The 21,979-nt window shown below is 41.1% G+C and overlaps 2 protein-coding genes across 11 annotated transcripts in view; one reads left to right on the top strand and one right to left on the bottom strand.

The window, feature by feature from the left end:
• The window catches only part of LOC308509685 (uncharacterized protein), an 83,211-nt gene that overhangs the window by 35,454 nt on the left and 25,778 nt on the right, over positions 1-21,979 (top strand). For 2 of the 10 annotated variants that reach the window (XM_081078060.1, XM_081078059.1), the window contains exons 1-3: positions 4,091-4,211; positions 11,345-11,495; positions 13,198-13,268. In XM_081078060.1, the coding sequence (XP_080934186.1) occupies positions 11,450-11,495; positions 13,198-13,268 (117 nt within the window). In that variant the 5' untranslated portion in view covers positions 4,091-4,211; positions 11,345-11,449. Of the gene's footprint in view, positions 1-4,033; positions 4,212-8,932; positions 8,964-9,821; positions 9,911-11,344; positions 11,496-13,174; positions 13,269-21,979 lie in introns of those variants that run through there. The other 8 variants (XR_013995234.1, XR_013995235.1, XR_013995231.1 and 5 more) reach the window with 7 other exon arrangements.
• COLEC12 (collectin subfamily member 12) overlaps positions 11,492-21,979 on the bottom strand; it is a 183,834-nt gene continuing 173,346 nt past the window's right edge. Inside the window, exons 9-10 of the mRNA XM_081078052.1 lie at positions 20,921-21,066; positions 11,492-12,868 (exon numbers count right to left, since the gene is read on the bottom strand). Coding sequence (XP_080934178.1) covers positions 12,849-12,868; positions 20,921-21,066 — 166 coding nt within the window. The 3' untranslated portion in view covers positions 11,492-12,848. The remainder of the gene's footprint in view (positions 12,869-20,920; positions 21,067-21,979) is intronic.

A 21,979-nucleotide genomic window follows, 5' to 3' on the forward strand; every position in this document is an offset into this window, starting at 1 on the left:
GGCTGAAGATATAGAAAGATACCTTGAAATGGCCTATTCTTGGGAAGGCGATGTGATGGTGCCTCCCAGTGGTGCAGTGAGTTGGTTCCGGGGACAGCCGTGGATGGATGGGATCAGAGGGCACCAGGAAATGGGAGGGCTTGGCCCAGGTGAGAGGGACTTCTTCCTCGACAAAGAAGGAATGAATTGGCAAAGGCACAGAGAGCTATTAAAATGTGCTGGAGGAAATTTGAAGAGGACACTTTGACTGGCCTCAACATTTTTAATAAAGTGGGAGAAATAGTCGTTTCCTAAGAGTGAAGGAGGCATGGAGTGTGTTACGGGCTGAATTGTCCCCCCCCCCCCACCAACCCCCTGAATTCATATGTTTAAGTCCTAACCCCCAGTACCTCAGAATATGATTATATTTGAAGATAGGGTCTTTAACCTTTTCATTGCATTAATTGATTACAAGTTTGTTCTCCAAAATATGTCAAAAATCCACAGAAAACGATTACAGTATTTATATTTTTAAGTAAATGCAGTTAAGGTGCTACATTTTGTAAAAATAAGTGATTAAAGTATACAAATTTCCTATTATTCATTCTTGAAAAACACAAAAATATAGAAAAATGCACATCTGCTTTCCTAAACTTCTTTTCTGGAACACTGAGCTCGTGGGGTAAAGCCCAACGCCGCAGTCAGCAGCATGGAAATATCATTTGACTATAGACGAACGTCACAGCGAAAATGTGAAAGAGGTAGTAATTCAGTTAAAATGAGGTTATTAAGGGGGACCCTAATTTAATGTGATTAGTATCCTCATAAGAGGAGGAAATTAGGACACAGGTATGCGGAGGGAAGATCATGTGAGGTCACAGCAAGAAGATGACCATTTGCAAGCTGAGAAAAGGCCTCCGGGGAACCAAACTGGCCAACACCTCAACCTCGGACATCCAGCCTCCAGAATTGTGAGAAATTTGATTCCTGTTGTTTACGCCACCCAGTCTATGGTACTTTTGTTATGGCAGCCCTAGGGAAGAACTCAAGGCTTGAGACATGCAGGGGAGATTTCTGGTAGCTAATGCCCGACAGATCATAGGGAGTGAAAACAAGGGTGGAGTGATTGCCGAATGGCGATTTGCATGCAGGTAACTTCAGACTCTGTGGGTAAGCATTGGACCCACTTAGCTTGGCTTTGTGTATAAGTCCGTGTGTGGGGGGTTGTGTGTTTATAAACACCCTAGTATGTATCAAGGTTTCTTTCATCCTCCATTTGGAAAGATGTGACCTGAGGATATCTTATTATATTTAAGAACTTGTGTGGTGTTCTTCTACACATACATGGGATAAGCAATTATTCCAAAAGCTCTGGAAAGTATAGGCCTCAACCCCCAGCTTAACAGCAAAAAAAAAAAAAAAAGAGGGCTGCTTAATCTTTTCCCTCACCCCCCAGCTCCCAGCCACAGTCCTTCCTTCTAGTCTGTTCTGTTTCCACCAGCTTCATGTTCAACCTTTCCTTGGTAAAGGCAGATTCTTAAAGAAAGCTACCATACCATAATACATAATGTAAAATTTTTTCTTTGTCTCTTTTTTAAAAAACATGCAAGAAATTTATTAGAGAAAATGCTTATCAGAAAATGGAGAGGGAGCCAGGTGAGGCTGAGAGAGCCATCAGGCTGCAATGAATGTCTAACCTCCTGTGGAAAGAAGTAACATTGTGTGGAGCTTCCTAGATTGAGTGCAATTCTAAGAAAAGTTTGGCAAGGCCATCGGAGGGTCCTTGAGCCACTTTACTTCCCTGCTTGTCCTGCCAAAGTGCCCAGTGTAAGGAAAATCAAGGGTTATTTGTCCTAGCTAGGGGGGACAAGATAACAGCTCCGCTATTGACTTGGCTTTGGGGAATTCCAATTCCACGGGCATACATTTCTAGGTCAAATTAGCATGGCTGTGGAATTCATCAGGCAGTAGGGGTTGCTTTTAATCATAATCTGGCATCTCTTTAATTCTAGTCGCTTGTGTAGGATTTAATTAGGCAATAATGAAATGTTGATAAAAATCACCTCCCACGTTATTTTATTTTTCTGTGGTGATGGAATTTTAATTGTATTTCTTTTTTGTGTAGGTATAGTTGCTATACAATACTATTATATTAGTATATTAGTTTCAGGTGTACAATACAGTAATTTGACATTTCTATGCCTTACAATGTGGTCATTCCACCGTTCAAAATTGTCACATTATTATTGACTATATTCTTTCTGTGTGAGGTTTTAGAGGCCTGCCTGGCTTAGGGAGAAGTGTAATGAGAGGGGAGAAATATGAGGCTGGTGGCTTCTGTCACAGCAGTGCTTTGGGGCCTCTTCTGTCCCCTGCCTGCCCTTCTGGGATATGCATGAGATGCTAGTGGACACCCCCCACCTCCCAGGGCTGGCTTTAAGTGCAGGGATGGGTCATGAGCAAACGTGGGGGCCTGGGCTTTCCTCGAGAGTTCAGGGTTCGCATAATGTCAATCTCGCCAATGAAAAGGAAATTAAATTTACCAAATATGATTGGGGAGGGGGAATCTTTTTAAGCTTTTTAAAAAATGCATATTCACAAATTTAGGCAAAAGACTTTGTCAGATCTGCTTTTCTGATATTTTGTTCATCAAACATGGTCTACTTATAGGTAGAACACAGGTGATTTTAGGGCAGTGAAACAATTCTGTACTATCCAGTAATGATGGATACGTCATGATGTATTTGTCAAAATCCATAGAATGTACACCATACAGTGAACCCTAACGTAAACTATGCTATGGGCCTTAGTAATCATGTATCCATATTGGTTCATCAGCTGGAACTAAGGCGTCACATCAATACAAGATGTAAATAATCGGGGAAATTGATTGTATGGGGGCGGGGGGATGGAGAGGGGATAGATATATGGGACTCGCTGCACTTTCTGACCAATTTTTCTGTAAATCTAAAACTGCTCTAAAAAAGTAACATCATTGAATATGAAGAAAATATCATGGTTCATATATAAATGTCGTTTCCCGTTTTACTTCCTATCCTCAAATTCCTCACCACAATAACTGAATCCACCTTTGGAAACATGCATCTTTGGGTGAAATGCCACCTTCCCAGCCCTTCACCCGAGGTTTGCCTTCTTCTTCCCTGCCCCTTCCTCTGTCTCTTGTATTAGTGGCCTTGGGTTTTAGTGAGATTTGGTTACTGTGGTGCAGAGCTCTGCAGGGAGAGGCAGGAATCTTGCCTGAAGGCTGAGGTTTGCCTGCGTGTTAATGACCTGAGACAGGTGTCTCAGGGTGGACCCATGCACCTGTGCAAGTGGGAGGGGGCACTTCCGGGACCTGGATGCCAAGAGGTGCTCCTGGATGGAAGGTTTTAAAAGTGATGTCTGGTGGCAACCTGGAGCTAGGAAGGGAGAGGCCGCCTGTTCCTGGAATCTGCCATGGACAGTGAGCTCTGGTTGTCTAGCAGCTGGATTCTCTGTGACTGTTTCCCTTTGGTTGTGCTCCAGCCTTCAGACCTTCTACCCCAGAGAATGAAAGGACGGGATCTGGTCCATATTGGGGGGGGGTGTTGAAGGAGCAGTGCTCCCCTCCCTGCTGCGATGACAGCAGGGATCTGAGGGCCCCAGGAGGATGTGCAGCCTCAGGGAGACATCAGGGGTGTAGTCAGGACCTTATCTTTCAAGTGCTAATCTTGGGGATTGGTTTGTTTTCTTATGAGAAGTGCTTTTTTTTTTTTTTTTTGGTTTTTTTCACATAGTCTCTAACACTAAGTATGAGATTATTTCTCAGAAATAGCAAGGGGGCTGGATCAGAAAGGCTGAGATTCCAGAGTTCATTCAAATGTTCAGACAGAAGATCAACTTTGCCTGCTTTTCATTGGTGCTCGCTGCCTTCCTGTGGGGGTTTCAGGTTGCTGGGCCAGCCCGCCCCTGGCAGAGCTGCTCCTGGGAAGAATCATTTCCAACCTGTGTTTGGATAACACGCTGGGTTCCTGGCTTCCCCTGCACTGGTCTCACTAGGTGCCCTTTGTTCCAGGGTGCACGGCTGCGGCAAGCTGAATTACAGAGGAAGAAAACTGTCCCCACAAGAGGAGGAAAGCTGCAATCCCAAATTCCAGGGCCAGGTGACCAAGGTGCCAGTTCTTACCGTAGACTGTGGGAAATGCATTGTGTGTGAGCCTGTTACCTGTGATGGAAAATGAAAACAGGAAAAGGTAATTTCTGGTGCTCTATAATTTTTCAACATCATAGCTGCAGAATCGAAAAGTAAGCATTGGGGACAGGTGGAGGACTTAGTGAACTTTCAGTGCTTTATCTGTGGAAAGAACTCTTTCAAATGGACTATGGGTTAAAAAAAAAGTAACAGCTTTCTTCTAACTGATCCTCAATCACTCTCTCTTCCATTCTATGTATCTATATACATATCTATGTCCTCTTTTTCCTCCCTTCCTTCCTTCCTTCCTTCCTTCCTTCCTTCCTTCCTTCCTTCCTTCCTTCCTTCCTTCAAACCGCCTTCCTTCCCTCCCTTCACCCCTCCCTCCCTTCTTTCCTGTACATCCATCTGTGAACCAATTGTCCTAGGCCTTTACCCGCCTCCCCCTTGAGAAACACCACGGTCTATATGAAGGTGTCTGTTGATTCAGGACCCTTGGTGCACTTCACCCTGAAGTTGTAGGTATAGGGTTTAAACAGGTGAAGTTCTGGTGTAAAATGATTATTTTTTTGCAGAGCATCAATTAAGTGGCACCTTATAGGACCTCAAATCCAGACTATTTTATAAAATGGGTCCCAAACTATACCTTTTGAGGAAAAAACAGTTTCTTTGCACGTGGTATTTATTGTTCAAATGGAGGAATAGCAAATAGTCATTTAGAAACAAGTTATTACCATCAAAAACAAGGTAGTGTGAGTGCCACAGCACATATAACCATTGTATATGCTGAGTAAGCAAGAGAAAAATGATTATTTTATTCATTTTATATCTATGCACATCATGGTGGAAGGCTGGAGCTAGGAAATCTTTCTGCGGGTCAGGATTGTAGATTTGTGAAAACGTGTTTGCAAGTCTACTGGCGGTGCTTTTTGTCTGTTTGAGCTGCATCTCCACAGTGTTAGTGTACTGTGCCACTTTCACGTCTCAGTCAGTGGGATCTGGAGCTGCCTAGTGGCTAAAGCCACACAGCCGCTCCCGCATCCTTTCTGGCCTTCAGCTCCCCTTTAGTTAGTCTTTTGGAGTTTGGTAGAAGTTCCAGGGGAGACTCTTCCAGTAGGATTTGTATAGGAGCAAAAAAGACATGTTCCTACATTTCATGAAGTAAAGGTTAGAATTTGTGAAGAGACTATTTATGACGGGGGCCAGACCCTGCCCATCCATCCATCCATCCATCCATCCATCCATCCACCCACCCACCCACCCTCCCACCCATCCACCCACCCATCCATCCATCCATCCATCCATCCATCCATCCATCCACCCACCCATCCATCCATCCATCCATCCATCCATCCATCCATCCATCCATCCATCCATCCTCCCACCCACCCTCCCACCCATCCATCCACCCACCTACCCATCCATCCACCCATTCACCCATCCATCCATCCACCCACCCATCCACCCACCCTCCCACCCATCCACCCACCCATCCATCCATCCATCCATCCATCCACCCATCCATCCATCCATCCATCCATCCATCCATCCATCCATCCTCCCACCCACCCTCCCACCCATCCATCCACCCACCTACCCATCCATCCACCCATCCACCCATCCATCCATCCACCCACCCACCCACCCACCCATCCACCCACCCTCCCACCCATCCATCCATCCATCCATCCATCCATCCATCCATCCATCCATCCACCTATCTATGCATCTATCTGTCCTTCTGTCTAACCATGCATTCATCCTTCCATCTGTCCATCTTTCATCCACTCCTGTAACAAAGGAAGAACACAAATTTCTTGTATTTATTTAAAATTTGTATTTTAAGAATACAGATTTACTTTGATTTTGGAGATATTTAAATTCATTTTTATTCATTTTTGGTGGATAAGATTTATATGCATAAAAATTTAACACTAGTGTACTGCATCAAAGTATTCAACTTTAAAAAAAACAGTGAACCTCAAGTAAAACCTCATATGTGAGATAAATATGTAACCACCTGGAGTTCCACCTGCTGTCTTCCTAACCTCTGTGGCACCTTCACAAGATCCTTGGGCTCCCCAGAGCACAGTATACATACTGCTGTGCTTTGTATGAAACAGAGCGATGATGATAGGTGCAGGTGGTGGGTCTTGGGGTAATTAAGGGAAGGGAGAGCTCGCTGGGGGCTGGAGACTTTTGAGGAAGTGAGGGGTGTGCTTTCTAAGGGGAGTCGCGTTTGGACCCATGAGGAGGAGGAGGACACACTTCATGGTAGGCTAGAGGATGGAGATAGGATGAGCAAAGGCCCTGCAGTTGGAGGCAGGATCCAACCAGAAAAAGATGGGACCCTCAACTGGCTAATTGAGGAGAAAATAAAGGGGCAATTGACAAAGATGTGAGCAGGGTTTAGGGAAAATAATAAAGGATAGTGCAGACCATGGGGCTAGTAACAGCTGATCACCATTACTAGGGGCAAGAGGACATTTCCACACTTGGACACAGAGAGAGAGCTACAACCTGACAGCAGACGTGGCCTTTGGTAGAGGGATGCAATCCATCCCTGGTGACCTTCAGGGAGGAAGCCAGGGAAATAAATATCCTTACTTCACACTCTCTCCCCTGCCAATCTCTTTCATTATTCAAACCTGGCTGGAAGCCAGAAGCCAAGGAAGCCCATAAAGATCTACCTCCCAAAGCCCAGAGAATGATGGTGAATGTATCTGGAAGGACAAATAGAAAATAACCACATAGAGAGCTACTGGGTTAGAGCCCAAGGACCTGCATCAGTTAGGTTTTGCTCCAATAATGTCGTGTAATAAACAACCCAAATCTCAGTGGAATAGAAGTATTTATCCTTGCAGGTCTGTGGGTTGGATGATCTCACTGGGCTTGGCTGGGTGGCTCTGAAGGCTGTGCTGGCTCTGCTTCTTGCCCAGGTCTGTCTTGGCTAGGGCAGCTTTGCTCCATGTGTGTTCATTCTAGAGTCCAGGCCGCAGGGGCAGCAGCCACCCAGGGGAAGCCTTCCTCAAGGTGATGGCAGATGTGCAAGAAGGCAAAGTTTCCCTAGCACTTCTCAAGGCTTTGGTCATGTCACATCCACCGTTATTGGCCAAAATAAGTCACATGGTTGAGCCCAAGTCAAGGGGCAAGAAGGTACATGTCTCAGAGAGATGGGGGAATTGCCAGGTTGCATGGCAAAGGTGTGGATACAGGGATGTATGAAAAACTGGAGCCAATAATTCAATCCAACAAAGTCTCCATAGGAGAAGAAGGTGGAAAATATGCTGCACAGCAGGGGAGTTAATGTGGGTGGCTTTCAATGGTGCACCTACGGTTTATACTCCCTCTCACCCATATCCAGTCTCCCTTCCTTTATCACAATAGAACTGTTAGCTTTCACATGTGAATGTTTCCCAGCTAACAACTGTATTTCCCAGCCTCCCTTGCAATTAAGTGAGGCTATTTGACTAAGTTCTGGCTAAAGAGATGTGAATGTAAATGATGTATTCATTTCTACTCTTAAAGGGATTACTTTCTTTCTCCACTTCTCTCTCACACTTGCTTCCTGGACTGTGGGTGTAGTGCTGAGTCCCCTTTCGAATGCAGGTGATAGCTTTGGGATGGCAGAGCATGGAGACAGTAGGAGGATGGATCTCTGGGCTTTTTATGCACATAGTAGGTGTGAGGGAAAGACGCCTCCATCTTACTTAGGCTGCCATTGTTTGGCGTCTTTATTTTAGCAGCCATATCTATAATTAACACAAATCGATAGGAACCTCTACTCTGATACCTAATAGAGGGGATAACACAAAGAAGTAAAATTCATTTTTTTCAGTATTTATTGGTCTAATGGATAAGAGATATCACAATTTTAGTTTTTTTCTATGTCACTCCCATCCAGTACTTTGAAAGGAAGCGTTATCAGTGAGCTGATTGTCAATGCAAAATCTCCCTAATGATATCAGGACAAGCTGGTTCTGTATATGAGCGGAGGACTGGTGGGAAGAGAAGAGAGATGAAGGGAGAGAGTTATTTACCACTTGTTTGAATGTGTCTCACAACTAGGAAGTACAGAGCAGGATTGAAACCTGGGCCTGTTTGGCCCCAAAGCCAATCTCCTCTCATTTGACACTACTTATATCAGAGAACTCTGTGAGAGGTCCAGCTCCTCTAGAATCTAGGGTGGTTTCTGCAGCCGGACTTCTTTGGACCTCCATAGCATTCGGCACCAAGTCAACTTTGGCCTCTGCTCATTGATAATCAAAGGATAAGTAGTATTTTCATCTGAAGTGTGCCAATTGGGATTTCTCTGCTATCTACCTGGTTCTCTTACAGAGAAGTAATCTTGGTGGCTCCACTGCTTTCTTGTGGCAAAGAGCAAAATACAATCCAAAATCCCAGGCTCTCAGGAAGGTCACTTGGAGTGTAGGAGACAGCAAGGTGGGAGCCCTGGCTTCCAGTCCCAGTTCTTGGGAAAATTACGTAACTTGTCTGTCCATGAGTGTCCTTACATAGAGACTAGAGATAGCATATGTCAAGTTCCTAACGCCTAGTAGGTGCTCTCATCGCTACTATAGAGCCAGCACCTTGTGCTTGTTTGCGTCGGGCCAGGCCTAGCTTCTTTGCTCCAGGGCACAGGAATTCATTTTAAGAATCTTAGAATTCCCTGCAGCTTCCAGGCATGATTTTGTGGGTCATGGCAACGAGCAACGATTAAAGAATACAGCTGACTCTGGCACCAAAGGTTAGAAGACTGGCCAAAGGACAGTTCTCCATCCCTGGCCAAGAGGACTAAATGGAGACCCTTCGGGTAAGCCCACTTAACGACCTGTCTGGATGAGCTGTTGGCAGGAGTCTCTGCACTGGCAGCTGACTCCCACCCAAGTGGCACTGGTTATCCCTGCTTTGCAAACTCGGGTCTAATAAGTCCTTGGAGGAAGGCCGGAAACTGGGACACAATCCTGGCTATGGCAGGCAGGGCTGGACTGAGATAGTTCATTCATACACTCATTCATTGAAAACATTTAAAAACCAAGGGCTCTGCCTCTGGAGAATTAATGTTCGTTTTCTTAAGCCTATTTTTCTCTGGACTTTTGCCTATGTGGTGTAACCCAGGCATGTTATGTACTTATTTGAACAAGGATATCTAGGAAAGGAAAAAGGATGAACAGGTGGAACAAAATCTTTTCAACATCTGCTTTGTGATTTATAAACTATGATGCCATGCCATTAAGGAATCTTCCCAGGAAAACACTGCTATTGTACAGGAAAACATCTGAGAAAGACTGAAAAGTGTGCTTGTACTTCTGAAACTGTTGAGTATAACAGTAAGAAAAGAGATATTTCATTCCAGTGCCATTTAGAAAAGGTTTCTAAAGCTTTTCCCTGATTTGGGGCCATGTTTTGGTAAATGGAATGAACCTGTTTTACCATCTGATTCTTTTCACTCAATCTCCCTTTGTTTTGATGGAATAATATGTATATGATGCATACATCCAACATATTGGATGTATAATAAGCAACTATTAATAACATGAATTCCTTCCTTTCTCGTGCTTGGCTTTTCTCATTCTTCAGTTCTTTTAACATTTTATAACTGGCCACATACACCCTTGTTTTTTCTTATTTTAGCAATTTTTAGGTTTCTCAACTAACGTGTAGGTCATCTAATGCAGTGAAGAGTTTTCTCCATATTACCCACGGCACTTGTGCATAGCCTTTGGCCTGGAAGGAGGAATCAGCTCTACCTTCAGAATGGTTTGTTGCAAAAGGGTTTAGATACGAAGTGATGTTTGAGGTCAGATTTAAAGAAAGTATATTCTAGGTTAAAAAAAAAAAAAGGTAGGGAAGGAAATCCAGGTCTAGTATGGGGTAAGCAAGAGCATGGAGGGAAAGTGCAGGTGGCTTGTAAGGCTGTTCGGGTGCATGGCGAGGGCAGGTGGGGTTGCAGCTGGAGGGAAGGTTGGAGGTGTGCCTGGGAACCCGGTCCTGCATGTATGTCCTGCAGTCAACTCAGATCCTATGAAAGCTGGGGTAAGGGTTAGGATGGACTTCTATTTGGGGAACGGTAGAACGAGGAAACTGATCAGATTTGCATTTTGGAAAGCGACTTGTGACAGCAGCATGGGCATTGGGCAAGTCTTACAATTAGCTTCCATTTCCTGACTCCTAGTGTAGGGACAATGTATGTGAAGGTGCTAAATATATTTAAACTATTATTATTGTGTGATTTCGAGCTATAAATCAGTTAATATGTGTACTTTTTAAGAAGAGATCAGCTTTGTAATTTTAGGCAAAATACACATGCTTGGTATTGTTACCCGATTTACATAGCTTTGCACTTCCTTAAACATCTGGGTTTTGAAAATGGGACCAGCTATTAATATTTGTTGTTGGTTTTAACTTCAACTCTGACTGCTACAAATTGGAAGAATAGGGGAGAGTTGATGAACATTGATTATTGAAGAGGGAAAAAAGTTTGTTTTTTCCCCCCTTGGCTGTGCATTCATTCTTTCAAGAGCCATTTAAAAACAAAAATGTTTTCCATCTTCTCATAGCACGTAGTAAGTCAGGTGCCTGAAGACCTCATCATAGTTACCAAAACTCTCCCCCCAAAGGAGTATCAGTTGTGAGTGGGCGAATAGAAACCTGGTGTATAAATAGCTAAATACATAAAGGAGTAGATCAGGCATATTCTTCTGTTGTGATAGTCATCTGATTTCATTCAGTGTGTTATTAAGAAGGATGCTGGTTCTTAAATAAAATTAGAACATTTTCGAAGCTCGAGTCTGAATCCTGCATCACTCCTTGGTGATGGTGTGACCCAACAACTCACGTCACCTCCCTGAGCCCCTGCTTTCTCTGTAAAATGGGGAGTGTCGTAAGGCCTGCTTCAAAGGGCTGCTGGGAGGATGACCTGAGATCATGACTGAAATCCTCATACAGTGCTCGACAAATTGTACACACTCTAAGTTTTTATTAGGGCTGGGAGAGGAACCACCTCAGCCTGAGAGCTAGCACTATTCTCTTCTGATGTTGGCATCAGACGTTTGATTTCAAGTTGCTTCTGAGCATGAATCTTAATTGATGTTTAAAAATCAGTAGGAGGATGAAAAAGAGGATTGAGTTTTGTCTATAAAAGGTCTTGAGACTGAAGAGGTACCAGAGTTCAGTTCCTGCTTTGTGTTACAGGGCCCAGGTGATGGTTAGTCCTGCCAGCCTGACCAGGCCACACGGACAGGACAGCAGTGCATAAAGGTGCTGAGGAAATGACCATTCCCGTGCTGTGAAGATGGCATGAATGGTGCCCAGGGGCAAGACAACACAGGCTACACGGCTGCAGGTGTGAAAGTCAAACTGTCTTTATTCTTTTACTGTTGTATTTGGGATGGGTAGCAGCACTGCTTGGGAAGCTTTGGAAGGGAGGAGAGGGAATCTGTTGGATGAAAATCTTACCTTTGAGCATCAGTTATATCAGTACATTTCATGTTAGATTTTTGAATGGCATATCAATAAGTAGTAGAAGACAGGCTCAGAGGAAAGGTTCTTTTCATGAGTTCAACATAGTGACCAAAAGGTTATTCTTGCATTTCGTCATGCATATGCCTTGGAATTTTGTTTTTTTAGAACCTGACTTCAGGAAACACAAACTTTCCAGGTAGCACACAGCTGTTTCCAGCTTCTCTGCCAATGGCTGATGTGAAGCCATACTTGCTTGACAGTCAGTATCAGCTCTGGTACAGGTCTGATACCAAGCATATTCATACCTCAGCCATAAAACAGGGCCTTCTAGAAAGCCAGATTGTGGTGCTCTGCCTTTCCCAACAGATGCCTGTCTACCACCCTGAATCCACATAAATGAAGGAGATGCTCATCCTGAGTTAACCACTTCCTCTGGGCCGCCAGGCACACAGCTGGAGTGTGGTGGGCTCAATGCACAGCCACCTGACTTTGAGCCCTGTATATACTTAGGCTTGACCTATACTGGCAAATGATACATTAAAAAAATATATGTATACACATATATTTCATTATTTTTTTAAACCAGAACTGAAAAAAATTCTTTGCCACTGGGTAGATTTAAATCTGACTAGAAACCCTATGAGTTTTTATTAGTACCATTATTGTTTTCTTTGGCTCCATTTATCATATTGGTAAAATGACCAAAAAAAAAAAAAAAGGAAAAAATTGTAAAAAAGGCAAATATTTTGTACAAAAATACAGTTTTAAAAGCTCTTTAAGTATATTTCATATAATTAAGAGTTGGCCTATATATCTCTATGTCTGCATATTTTTCCTACATTTGGGATTTTAGAAATGTAAGGTACTGTTTACACAGTATATGTTTAAGTTCTTCCTAAAGCCCAACAACCAGTGATAATCTTTTTATGATCGGAACATTCCATACTTTGGAAGATATGATTTGCATAACTGTATAGTTAGTTACTGGCTGAAAAATCTATGTGATTCAGTCCATTTCCATTCTGAAAATCAATATCTCATATTGAGGGAACATTTCAGTTCCAAGGTCCTTGAGTAATGGTAGATGGTAAAGATCATTCACTTTCAATTTTTTCAGTAATTGGTTTTCAGTGCTTTTTTTCAATCTGGTGAGAAGGTAATGCAATCAGAAAGACGTATCCTTTGCCTTTGAGAACCGTCTGAAAATTTGCTCATGTTATTACATCACAGTCCATTATAATGCAGATGATAGTACTAAAAGAGAGGAAAAAGGATGGGTGTTAGTTTTTTTAAAAAGAATAACGTTAATGTACAATTCAAAACAAGGAACATGTATTTTTTTATAGAAAGATCCCAAAATACATCATTCTACAATGTTTACTTTTTTAAAAAAATGCCTCGAAGCTCTTATTCAGATTAAGAAAAGGTAAGTTTCATTTTGAAGGGGCCCATTCTGGGAAAACCTAGTCCCAACCCAACTCAAATCCTAAATGGCCAAACAAGGCAAAAAAATGACAAATCTGGGTAATTTGTCACCCTCTACTATAATTTCTTGTTTAGGTGTTTGTGTTCCTTCCCTGCAGTGGACCACACTGGGAGTTCCTTATGCTTCTTGAGACCCCCAACACTTGGACCAGTGCCTGACACACCAAAGGTATTCAATATATGTATGTTGAGTGGACATATGGATAATTTATGCCCCAGTTACTATCAGAAATAAATTGAGCACAATATATTTAAAATTTCTACATACAACCAACTTAAACAAGATTGAGATGTAGTTGACATATAATATTACTTTCAGGTGTAGAAAACAATGATTTGATATTTATATATACTGTTGACCTTGAGTAATGTGGGGGTTAGGGATGCCAACCTCCCACATAGTCAAAAATCTTCATATAACTTTTGACTCCCCCGAAACCTGAGTTGTCCCGCAGTATCTGCAGGGGATTCTAGGACCCTGTGGAGATACCAAAGTTGTCAGATACTCAGGTCCATAATGTAAAACAGCATCAAACAATACATACAGTTAGCCCTCTGCATTCAGAGATTCCCAACCACAGATCATAGATACTGTCTTCCATACAAATACTGTTTTCAATCTGTGGATATGAAGCCCGAGGATGGAGGGCTGATTATATATTTATTGAAAAAGATCTGCGTGTAAGCAGACCCATGCAGTTCAAACCAGTGTTGTTCAAGGGTCAACTGCATTGCAAAATGATCACCACAATAAGTCTAGTTAACATCCATTACTATACATAGTTTAAAAAACTTTTTTTCTTGTAATGAGAATTTTTAAGATTTACTCTTTAAGCAACTATCAAATGTATAATACAGTATTATCAACACCATACTGTACATTATATCTCCATAACTTATTTTATAACTGGGAGTTTGTATCTTTTGACCCACTTCACCCATTTTGCCCACCCCACCATTCACTGCCTCCGGCAACCACCTATCTGGTCTCTGAACTTATGAGTTCTGTGTTTTGTTTGTCTTTTTTTAGGTCCCACATATGAGATCATACCACATTTGTCTTTCTCTGTCTGACTTATTTCACTTAACATAATGCCTTCATGGTCCATTCATGTTGTCTTAAATGGCAAGATTGGCAAGATTTCCTTCTCTTTCATGGCTGAATAATAGTCCATCTGTGTGTGTGTGTGTGTGTGTGTGTGTGTGTGTGTGTGTGTGTGTGTGTGTATCACATTTTCTTTATCCATTCATCCATTGATGGACACTTAGGTTGCTTCAATGTCTTGGCTATTGTAAATAATGCTGCAATAAACACGGGGGTGCATATATCTTTTCAAGTTAGTGTTTCATTTCCTTTGGATAAATACCCAGAAGTGGAATTGTTGGATCATACGGTAGTTCTATTTTTAATTTCTTGAGGAATCTGCATACTGTTTTCCATAGTGGCTGCACCAATTTACATTCCCGTCAACAGTGCATAAGGTTTCCCTTTTCTCTACATCTTTGCCAACACTCATTTTCTTTTTGTAATGACCGTTCTAATAGATGTGAGGTACTATCTCATTGTGGCTTTGATTTGCAGGTCCCCGATGATTAGTGATGTTGAGCATCTTTACCTGTTGGCCATCTCTATGTCTTTGGAAAAGTGTCTGTTCAGATCGTCTCCCTGCCTTTTAATTGGATTGACTGCTTTTTTGCTAGAGTTGTATGACTTCTTTATATATTTTGGATATTAGTCCCCAATCAGATCTATGATTTGCAAAAATTTCTCCCATTCTGCAGGCTGTGTTTTAATTTTGTTGATGGTTTCCTTTGCTAAGCAGAAGCTTTTTGGTTTGATGTACTTCTACTTGTCTATTTTTGCTTTTGCTGCGTTGCTTTTGATGTAAACCCGCCCCCCCCCAAAAAAAAAATCATTGCCAAGATACATGTTAAGGAGCTTACTGCCTGTTTTCTTCTAGGAGTTTTATGGTTTCGGGTCTTATATTGGAGTCGCTAATCCACTTTGAGTTAACTTTTGTGTATGTGTAAGATAGTGGTCCAGCTTCATTCCTTTGCATGTGGCTATTCAGTTTTCCCAAAACCATTTACTGAAGAGATGGTCATTTCCCCATTGTATATTCTTGGTTCCTTTGTCATAAATTAGTTGGCCATATATGCATGGGCTTATTTCTGTGCTCTCTATTCTGTTCCATCTATCTATTGTCTGTTTTTATGCCAGTGTTATACTGTTTTGATTATTATAGCTTTGTAACAGTTTGAAATCAGGAAGTGTGATGCCTCCAGCTTTATTCTTCTTTCACAATCTTTCTTTGGCTACTTGGGGTCTTCTATGGTTCCATACAAATTTTAGGATTGTTTGTTGTATTTCTGTGAAAAATGCCATTGGAATTTTGATGGGAATTGCACTGAATCTGTCGACTGCTTTGGGTTGTATGGACATTTTAACAATATTAATTCTTCCAATCCATGAGCATGGAATATCTTGCCATTTATTTGTGTCTTCTTAATTTCTTTCATCACTGTCCTATTGTTTTCAGTGTACAGGTCTTTTACTTTCTTGGTTAAATTTACTCCTAGGTATTCTGTTTCATATAATTATAAATGGTATTATTTTTCTAATTTTTCTTTCTGATAGTTCATTATAGTGTATAGAAACACAACAGATTTTATATCTTGCAACTTTACTGAATTAATTTATTAGATCTAACAGTTTTTTGGTGGAGTCTTTAGGGTCTTCTTTATATGTCATCTGCAAATAGTGACAGTTGTACTTCTTACTTTCTGATTTGGATACCTTTTATTCTTTTTCTTAATAGCTCTGGCTAAGACAATTAGAATTTTATTCCAATACTGTGTTCAATAAAAATGGCAAGAGGGGGTATTCTTGTCTTGCTCCTGATCTCAGGGGAGAAGAATTCAGCTTTTCACTATTGCATATGGTGTTACGTGTGGGCTTGTCATAAATGGCCTTTATTATTTTAAGGTATGTTCCCTCTATACTCACTTTGTTGAGAGTTTTTATCATAAATGGATGTTGAATTTTATCAAATGCTTTTTCTGCATCTATTGAGATAATCATATGATTTTTATCGTTCATTTCGTTAGTGTGCTGCATCACACTGATTTGAAGATGTTAAATCATCCTTGTATCCGTGGAGTAAATCTCACTTGATCATGGTGTATAATTCTTTAAATTTATTGTTGAATTCAGTTTGCTAATATTTTGTTGAGGATATCTGCATCTGTATTCATCAGGGATATTGGCCTATAATTTTCCTTTCTTGTGGTGTCCTTATCTGGCTTTGGTATCAGGATAATGCTGGCATTGTAAAATAAGTTTGGAAGCGTTCCCTGCTGTTCTATTTTTTGGAAGAGTTTGAGAAAGACTGGTATTAATTCTTCTTTAAATGTCTGGTAGAATTTACCAGTGAAGCCATCTGGTCCTAGACATTTGTTTGTTGGGAGGATTTTGATTACTGATTCATTCTCTTTACCAGTAATTGATCCATTCAGATTTTCTGTTTTTTCATGATTCAGTTTTGATAGATTGTGTATTTCTAGGAATTTATTTCTTTTCAATTGTCCAACTTATGCATATATAATTGTTCATAATAGTATCTTACTGATTCTTTGTATTTCTCTTAATATTTGCTTTATACATTTAGGTGTTTCTATATCTAATTAACATTATATCCTCATATTGGATTGACATTGTATCATTATGTGATACCCTTCTTTGTCTCTTATTATAGTCTTTGTTTTAAAGTCTGTTCTGTGTGATATAAATGTAGCTACCCCAAGTTTCTTTTGGTTCCATTTGCATGGAATATCTTTTTTCATCCTTTTACTTTCATTCTCTGTGTGTCCTTCATTGAGGTGAATCTCTCGTAGTCAGCATATACGAGGTGTGATCAAACAATATAGTGAATGTTTAAATTAAAAAAAAAAAATTATTACGGTAAAAGACACATTGCCATTACTCCCCCTCATTTCGAACCCACTTATCCCATCGTTTTGCCACTTTCTGAAGCAGTTCTGGAAGTCCTCTTTCGTGAGTGTCTTCACTTCATTCTCCATCATGACGATGTTCTGTGTCACACATCGCTTCTGGTATGGTAATTTCTGCCCAAAACATTACAGTGTGTCCACTTATTTACCAGATATGGCACCATGCGACTTCTGACTTTAAAGTCAAAATGACCATGAAAGGAAAATGTTTTGAATCGATTCAGAACAAAGAGGCAACTACGACAGCGCAACTGAAGACATGAAAGAGGACCTCCAGAACTGCTTCAGAAAGGGGCAAGAAGGATGGGATGAGTGTGTTCAAAATGAGGGGGAGTATATTGAGGGGGATTATAGGCAACGTGTCTTTTAGTGTAATAAAGGTTTTAAAAATTTAAACATTCACCATATTTTTTGATCACACCTGGTAGATGGGTCTTGTATTTTTATCCATTCAGCCACTCTATGTCTTTTGATTGATGACTTTAGTCCATTTACATTTAAAGTGATTATTGATAAGTATGTACTTATTGCCATTTGTTAACTGTTTTCTGGCCATTTTGTAGTTTCTCTGTTCCTTTCTTCTCTTGCTCTTCTCCTTTGTGATTTGATAATTTTTCTTGAGTAGTATGCTTAGATCCTTTTTTCTTTATTTTCTGTGTATCTCTAGGTTTTTGTTTTGTGTTTTCCTGAAGCTTACATATAACAACTTATAGCAGTGTATTTTAAGTTATTAACAACTTAAGTGTATTCCGGTCGGCTGCTCACAGCAGCTCACAGCAACTCACGGCAGCTCATGGCAACCGGGCAGCCCACGGCACCCCATGGCAACCGGGCAGCCCATGGCACCCCACAGCAGCTTATACCGACCTCTGGCTGCTCACAGGAGCCCAGCTCCAGAGAGAGCTGTTATTCACAATGTTAGCTGTAGAGGGTGCAGCTCACTGGCCCATGTGAGATTTGAACCGGTGACGTCGGCATTAGGAGCACGGCGCTCCAACCACTTGAACCACTGGGCTCTGGCCCAACTTAAGTTTGATTACATTATAAAGCTCTACAGTTTTACTCTCCTCTGCTGTGTTTTATGTTTTTGATGTCACAATTTATGTCTTTTTCTCTTGTGGCTCTATTAACAAATTATTGTAGTTAGTTATTTTCACTACTTTCTACTTTCATACTAACTTTATAAGTGATTAATCCACCATCTTTACAATATGAGATTATTCTTAATTTTGCTACATATAGCTTTACCAATGAAATTTATGCATTCATATATTTTCCTATTACTAATTATCACCCTTTCTTTTCATCTTAAAGAAGTCCCTTTAACATTTATTATAAGGCTGGTCTAGTGATGATGAACTCCTTTAGCATTTGCCTATCTGGAAAACTTTTTAATGTCTTTTTCAGTTCTGGGCAACTTTGTGGGGGTAGAGTACTCTTGGTTGGAAGTTCTTTTTCTTTCATCACTTTGAATATATCATGCTATTCTCTTTTGACCTGCCAACTTTCTGCTGAAAAAAATCTGCTTATAGTTTCATGGGGTTCCCTTGTACATAACAAGTTGTTTTTTTCTTGCTGCTTTTAATATTCTCTCCTTGTCTTTAACTTTTGACATTGTAATTATAATGTGTCTTGGTATGGGTCTCTTTGGGTTCCTCTTCTTTGGAACTCTCTAGGTTTCCTTGATTTGGGTATCTGTTTCCTTCCCCAGGTTATGGAAGTTTTCAGCCATTATTTTTTCAAATAAGTTCCTATTTGTTTTCTCTCTCACTTTCCCTTCTGGGACCCTTATAATGCAAATGTTGGTCCACATGATTTCTCATAAGTCCTTTAAGCTATCTTCACTTTTATAAAATTCTTTTTTTCTTTTTGCTGATTGATTAGGTGAGTTCCACTGCCCTTTCTTTGAATTCACTGATCCTTTCCTCTGCAACATCTACTATACTGTTGAACCTCACTAGTATATTTTTCAGTGCAGTTACTGTATTCTACAGCTCCGTGACTTCTATTTGGTACTTCCTTATATTTTCCATTTCTTTGTTGAAGTTCTCACTGTGTCCATCCTTTCTTCTCCCAAGTTCGGTGAGCATCTTTAGGACTGTTATTTTGAACTCTTTGTCATGTAAGTTACTTATCTCCATTTCATTAAGGACTTTTTGAGGTATTTATCTTGTTCTTTTGTTTAAAACACATTTCTCTTACTTCATTTTCCTTGATTCTCTGCATTGGTTTCTATGCATTAGATAAAAGAGCCACCTCTCCCAGTCGTGAGGGAGTAGGCTCGTGTAGGAGATGAACGTTATCATTCAACCCTGCCCTAACTCTTAGTTTTGTCTTTCAAACCTTTGTGATTGTCCAAGCAGCCTAATTTATGTTTAGTGGCTCCTAGCTGAGGGTGTTCCAAGACTTGTCCGTGTCCCAAAGGGGAGGATCTCAGTCAGCACCTTAGATTCAGGCTGACTGGAAGTCAGATCCTCAGTCAGCAGCTTTTAAAATATGCAAATATGTACAGTCCTGTGGGACTGCAAGTGTATGTCTCACTGGCCATTAGAGCTGGGTGATGTAGAAGTGTTTCCCAAGCAGTTGTCGCAAAGATCAGGTCACCAGATGAGTGTACCAGCTCCTTTCTGGGAGATACTAGTGACCTGTAGTGAGGCAGAGGGAGAAGGCAAAGATGCCTTCCACTGGCCTCAGTAGTTCCCCAGATGTGTGCCAAACCTGAAGTCTGCCCCTCTTGTTGAAGCTCCAGGACAATCGAACAGGCCTCTTTTACAGTAAGACTGGGGGTATGTTTCAGTCTACTGTGTGCACTGTGCTGGGGGTGGTAGCTGGCCAAGAACTGTGTCTCCATTTGTTACAGTCCCATGGGACTCAGGAATGCAAGCCCTGCTGGCCACCAGTGCCAGGTGATCATGGGGTGTCCCCTGGGAAGTAGATGCAAAAACCCGGGGCACCAGATATGTGTAAAAGGTCCCCTCCAAAAGATACTGGTGCTGTGGGCGTGGCAGAGGGAAAGTGCCCAGATAGTGCCCGCCCTCTGAGTTCTCCCGCCAACATGTTAAATAAAGGCTTTATTCACATATCACATAATTCACCCATTTAAAGTATACAATTCATTGATTTTTATAATATTCACAAAGTTGTACAATTTAGAACTATTTAACATTTTAGCATACTTTCATCACCCCCAAAAGAAACACCACACCTATCAGCTCCCCATTTCTTCCTTTTCACTCCCCATTTCTTCCTTTTCCCATCACAAACTTTTAAATCTAGTTCTGATTAAGAAAACTAAGAGGCTACATTTCAAAAACGGCCATGTATTAAATGAAGCTTTAGATAAGTATATTTTGAAATGAAAAAAATCTCCAAAGCCTCTTTGGCTTATTAACTTACACACTACATCCCTCCAAGATCTAGCGCAGCATCTGGCCCATAGTAAGTGCTCAATAAATACATGTGAAATTAAATGCTTGGCTACCTGAATTGTCTGTGTATGGAACGCTATGAAAAAGGTATAACATTGGTACCATATGTTAAAGAACAATTGACTGACAATATTATAAGGTAATGACCTTGGCCAGTCAGTTTAATATTTATTGAGTACTTCCTATACATTAGGCACATTTATTATTATGTCCTCACAATAACCCCATTATGAGGGGTTCCCTTGAGGCTAATAATCTGCCCAGCTAGTAAGTGGCAGAGCCAGGACTGAAGCCCAATTACAGAGCCTGCATTCAGAACCCTCTTACCCTTTAATAGGATATAAGCTCTGCAGCTCCCTCTTAAATCCCCTCTATTGCTTACCTGTTTCTCTGTCTTTTTCGCATATGAAGTTATTGATCTCTTCACACTGGAAATCATTCCACTGCCCAGCATAAATCAGCCCAGCACAGTCTTCTCCTGGCCCATGGCCATAGCCCCAGTTATCTGGCTGTCCAGCTTTCCAATTTCTTATAACAAAACAGAAATTGACTGTTACTATCAAAGTCATGCAGAAATTTTCTTTACCCAAGAGCAGCAGAGAAATATAGAAAACAAAACTGAAGCATGTCATTTGTCCTGGAATGAGAATGCACTGTTTAAAAATCCATGCATACTCTGATTCAGAATAAGAATCAGCTGTTTTACAGAGTACAGCCATGCCTTGTTTTATTGCACTCTAGTTTATACGCTTCACAGATGTATTTTTTTACAAATTGAAGGCAAGACTCTCTCCCAGCAAAAAGATGATGCCTCGTTTTATTGCGATGCTTTATTGTGGTGGTCTGGCACCAAGGTATGCCTGCTGTGGGTATTGCAGCATCTCCTTACAGGCTTGTTATCTTTGTCACAATGAAATCAGCTCATTGAGCTGCTTCATCACAGTGCTTAGGGGGTAAATCCTTCTTTAACACAGTTAGATGAATGAGCATTTTCTAGTGTGTACTGTAAGGATGACTTCTGGGCACGTGTGTAAATATTTGTGTGTGAATATGTATGCACTTTGGGGACATGATAGACACACAGCACTCACACGCACACACTCCTGTGAGAACCCAGAGGGATCCTTGTACAGTTTGATACCTTGCTTCTCTAACAAGTCAAAGAGTCGGGCAGAGAAAGGAAGAGACTCTTGATGTACAGTTACAAGCAGCTACAATTACAAACACTTGGTTATGGTTGTCTGGCTAAATTGTAAATGGTTGATTGCTTTACAAAGAACTAGTAATTTAATCTTACTGAAAATGACTCATACGTTTCACTGCCTTTTGGGGAAGAGAGATTCTTAAAAACAAGTTTTCTTTAGGAGGAGTTTCACTTGGGGCTGCTTAACTTGGATGCTACTACTCACATCACCACTTTGCTGGGGTTCGTTGTTCTTGA

This window comes from Rhinolophus hipposideros (assembly GCF_964194185.1).
Source record: "Rhinolophus hipposideros genome assembly, chromosome: 17".
Classification (NCBI taxonomy): Eukaryota; Metazoa; Chordata; class Mammalia; order Chiroptera; family Rhinolophidae; genus Rhinolophus; species Rhinolophus hipposideros.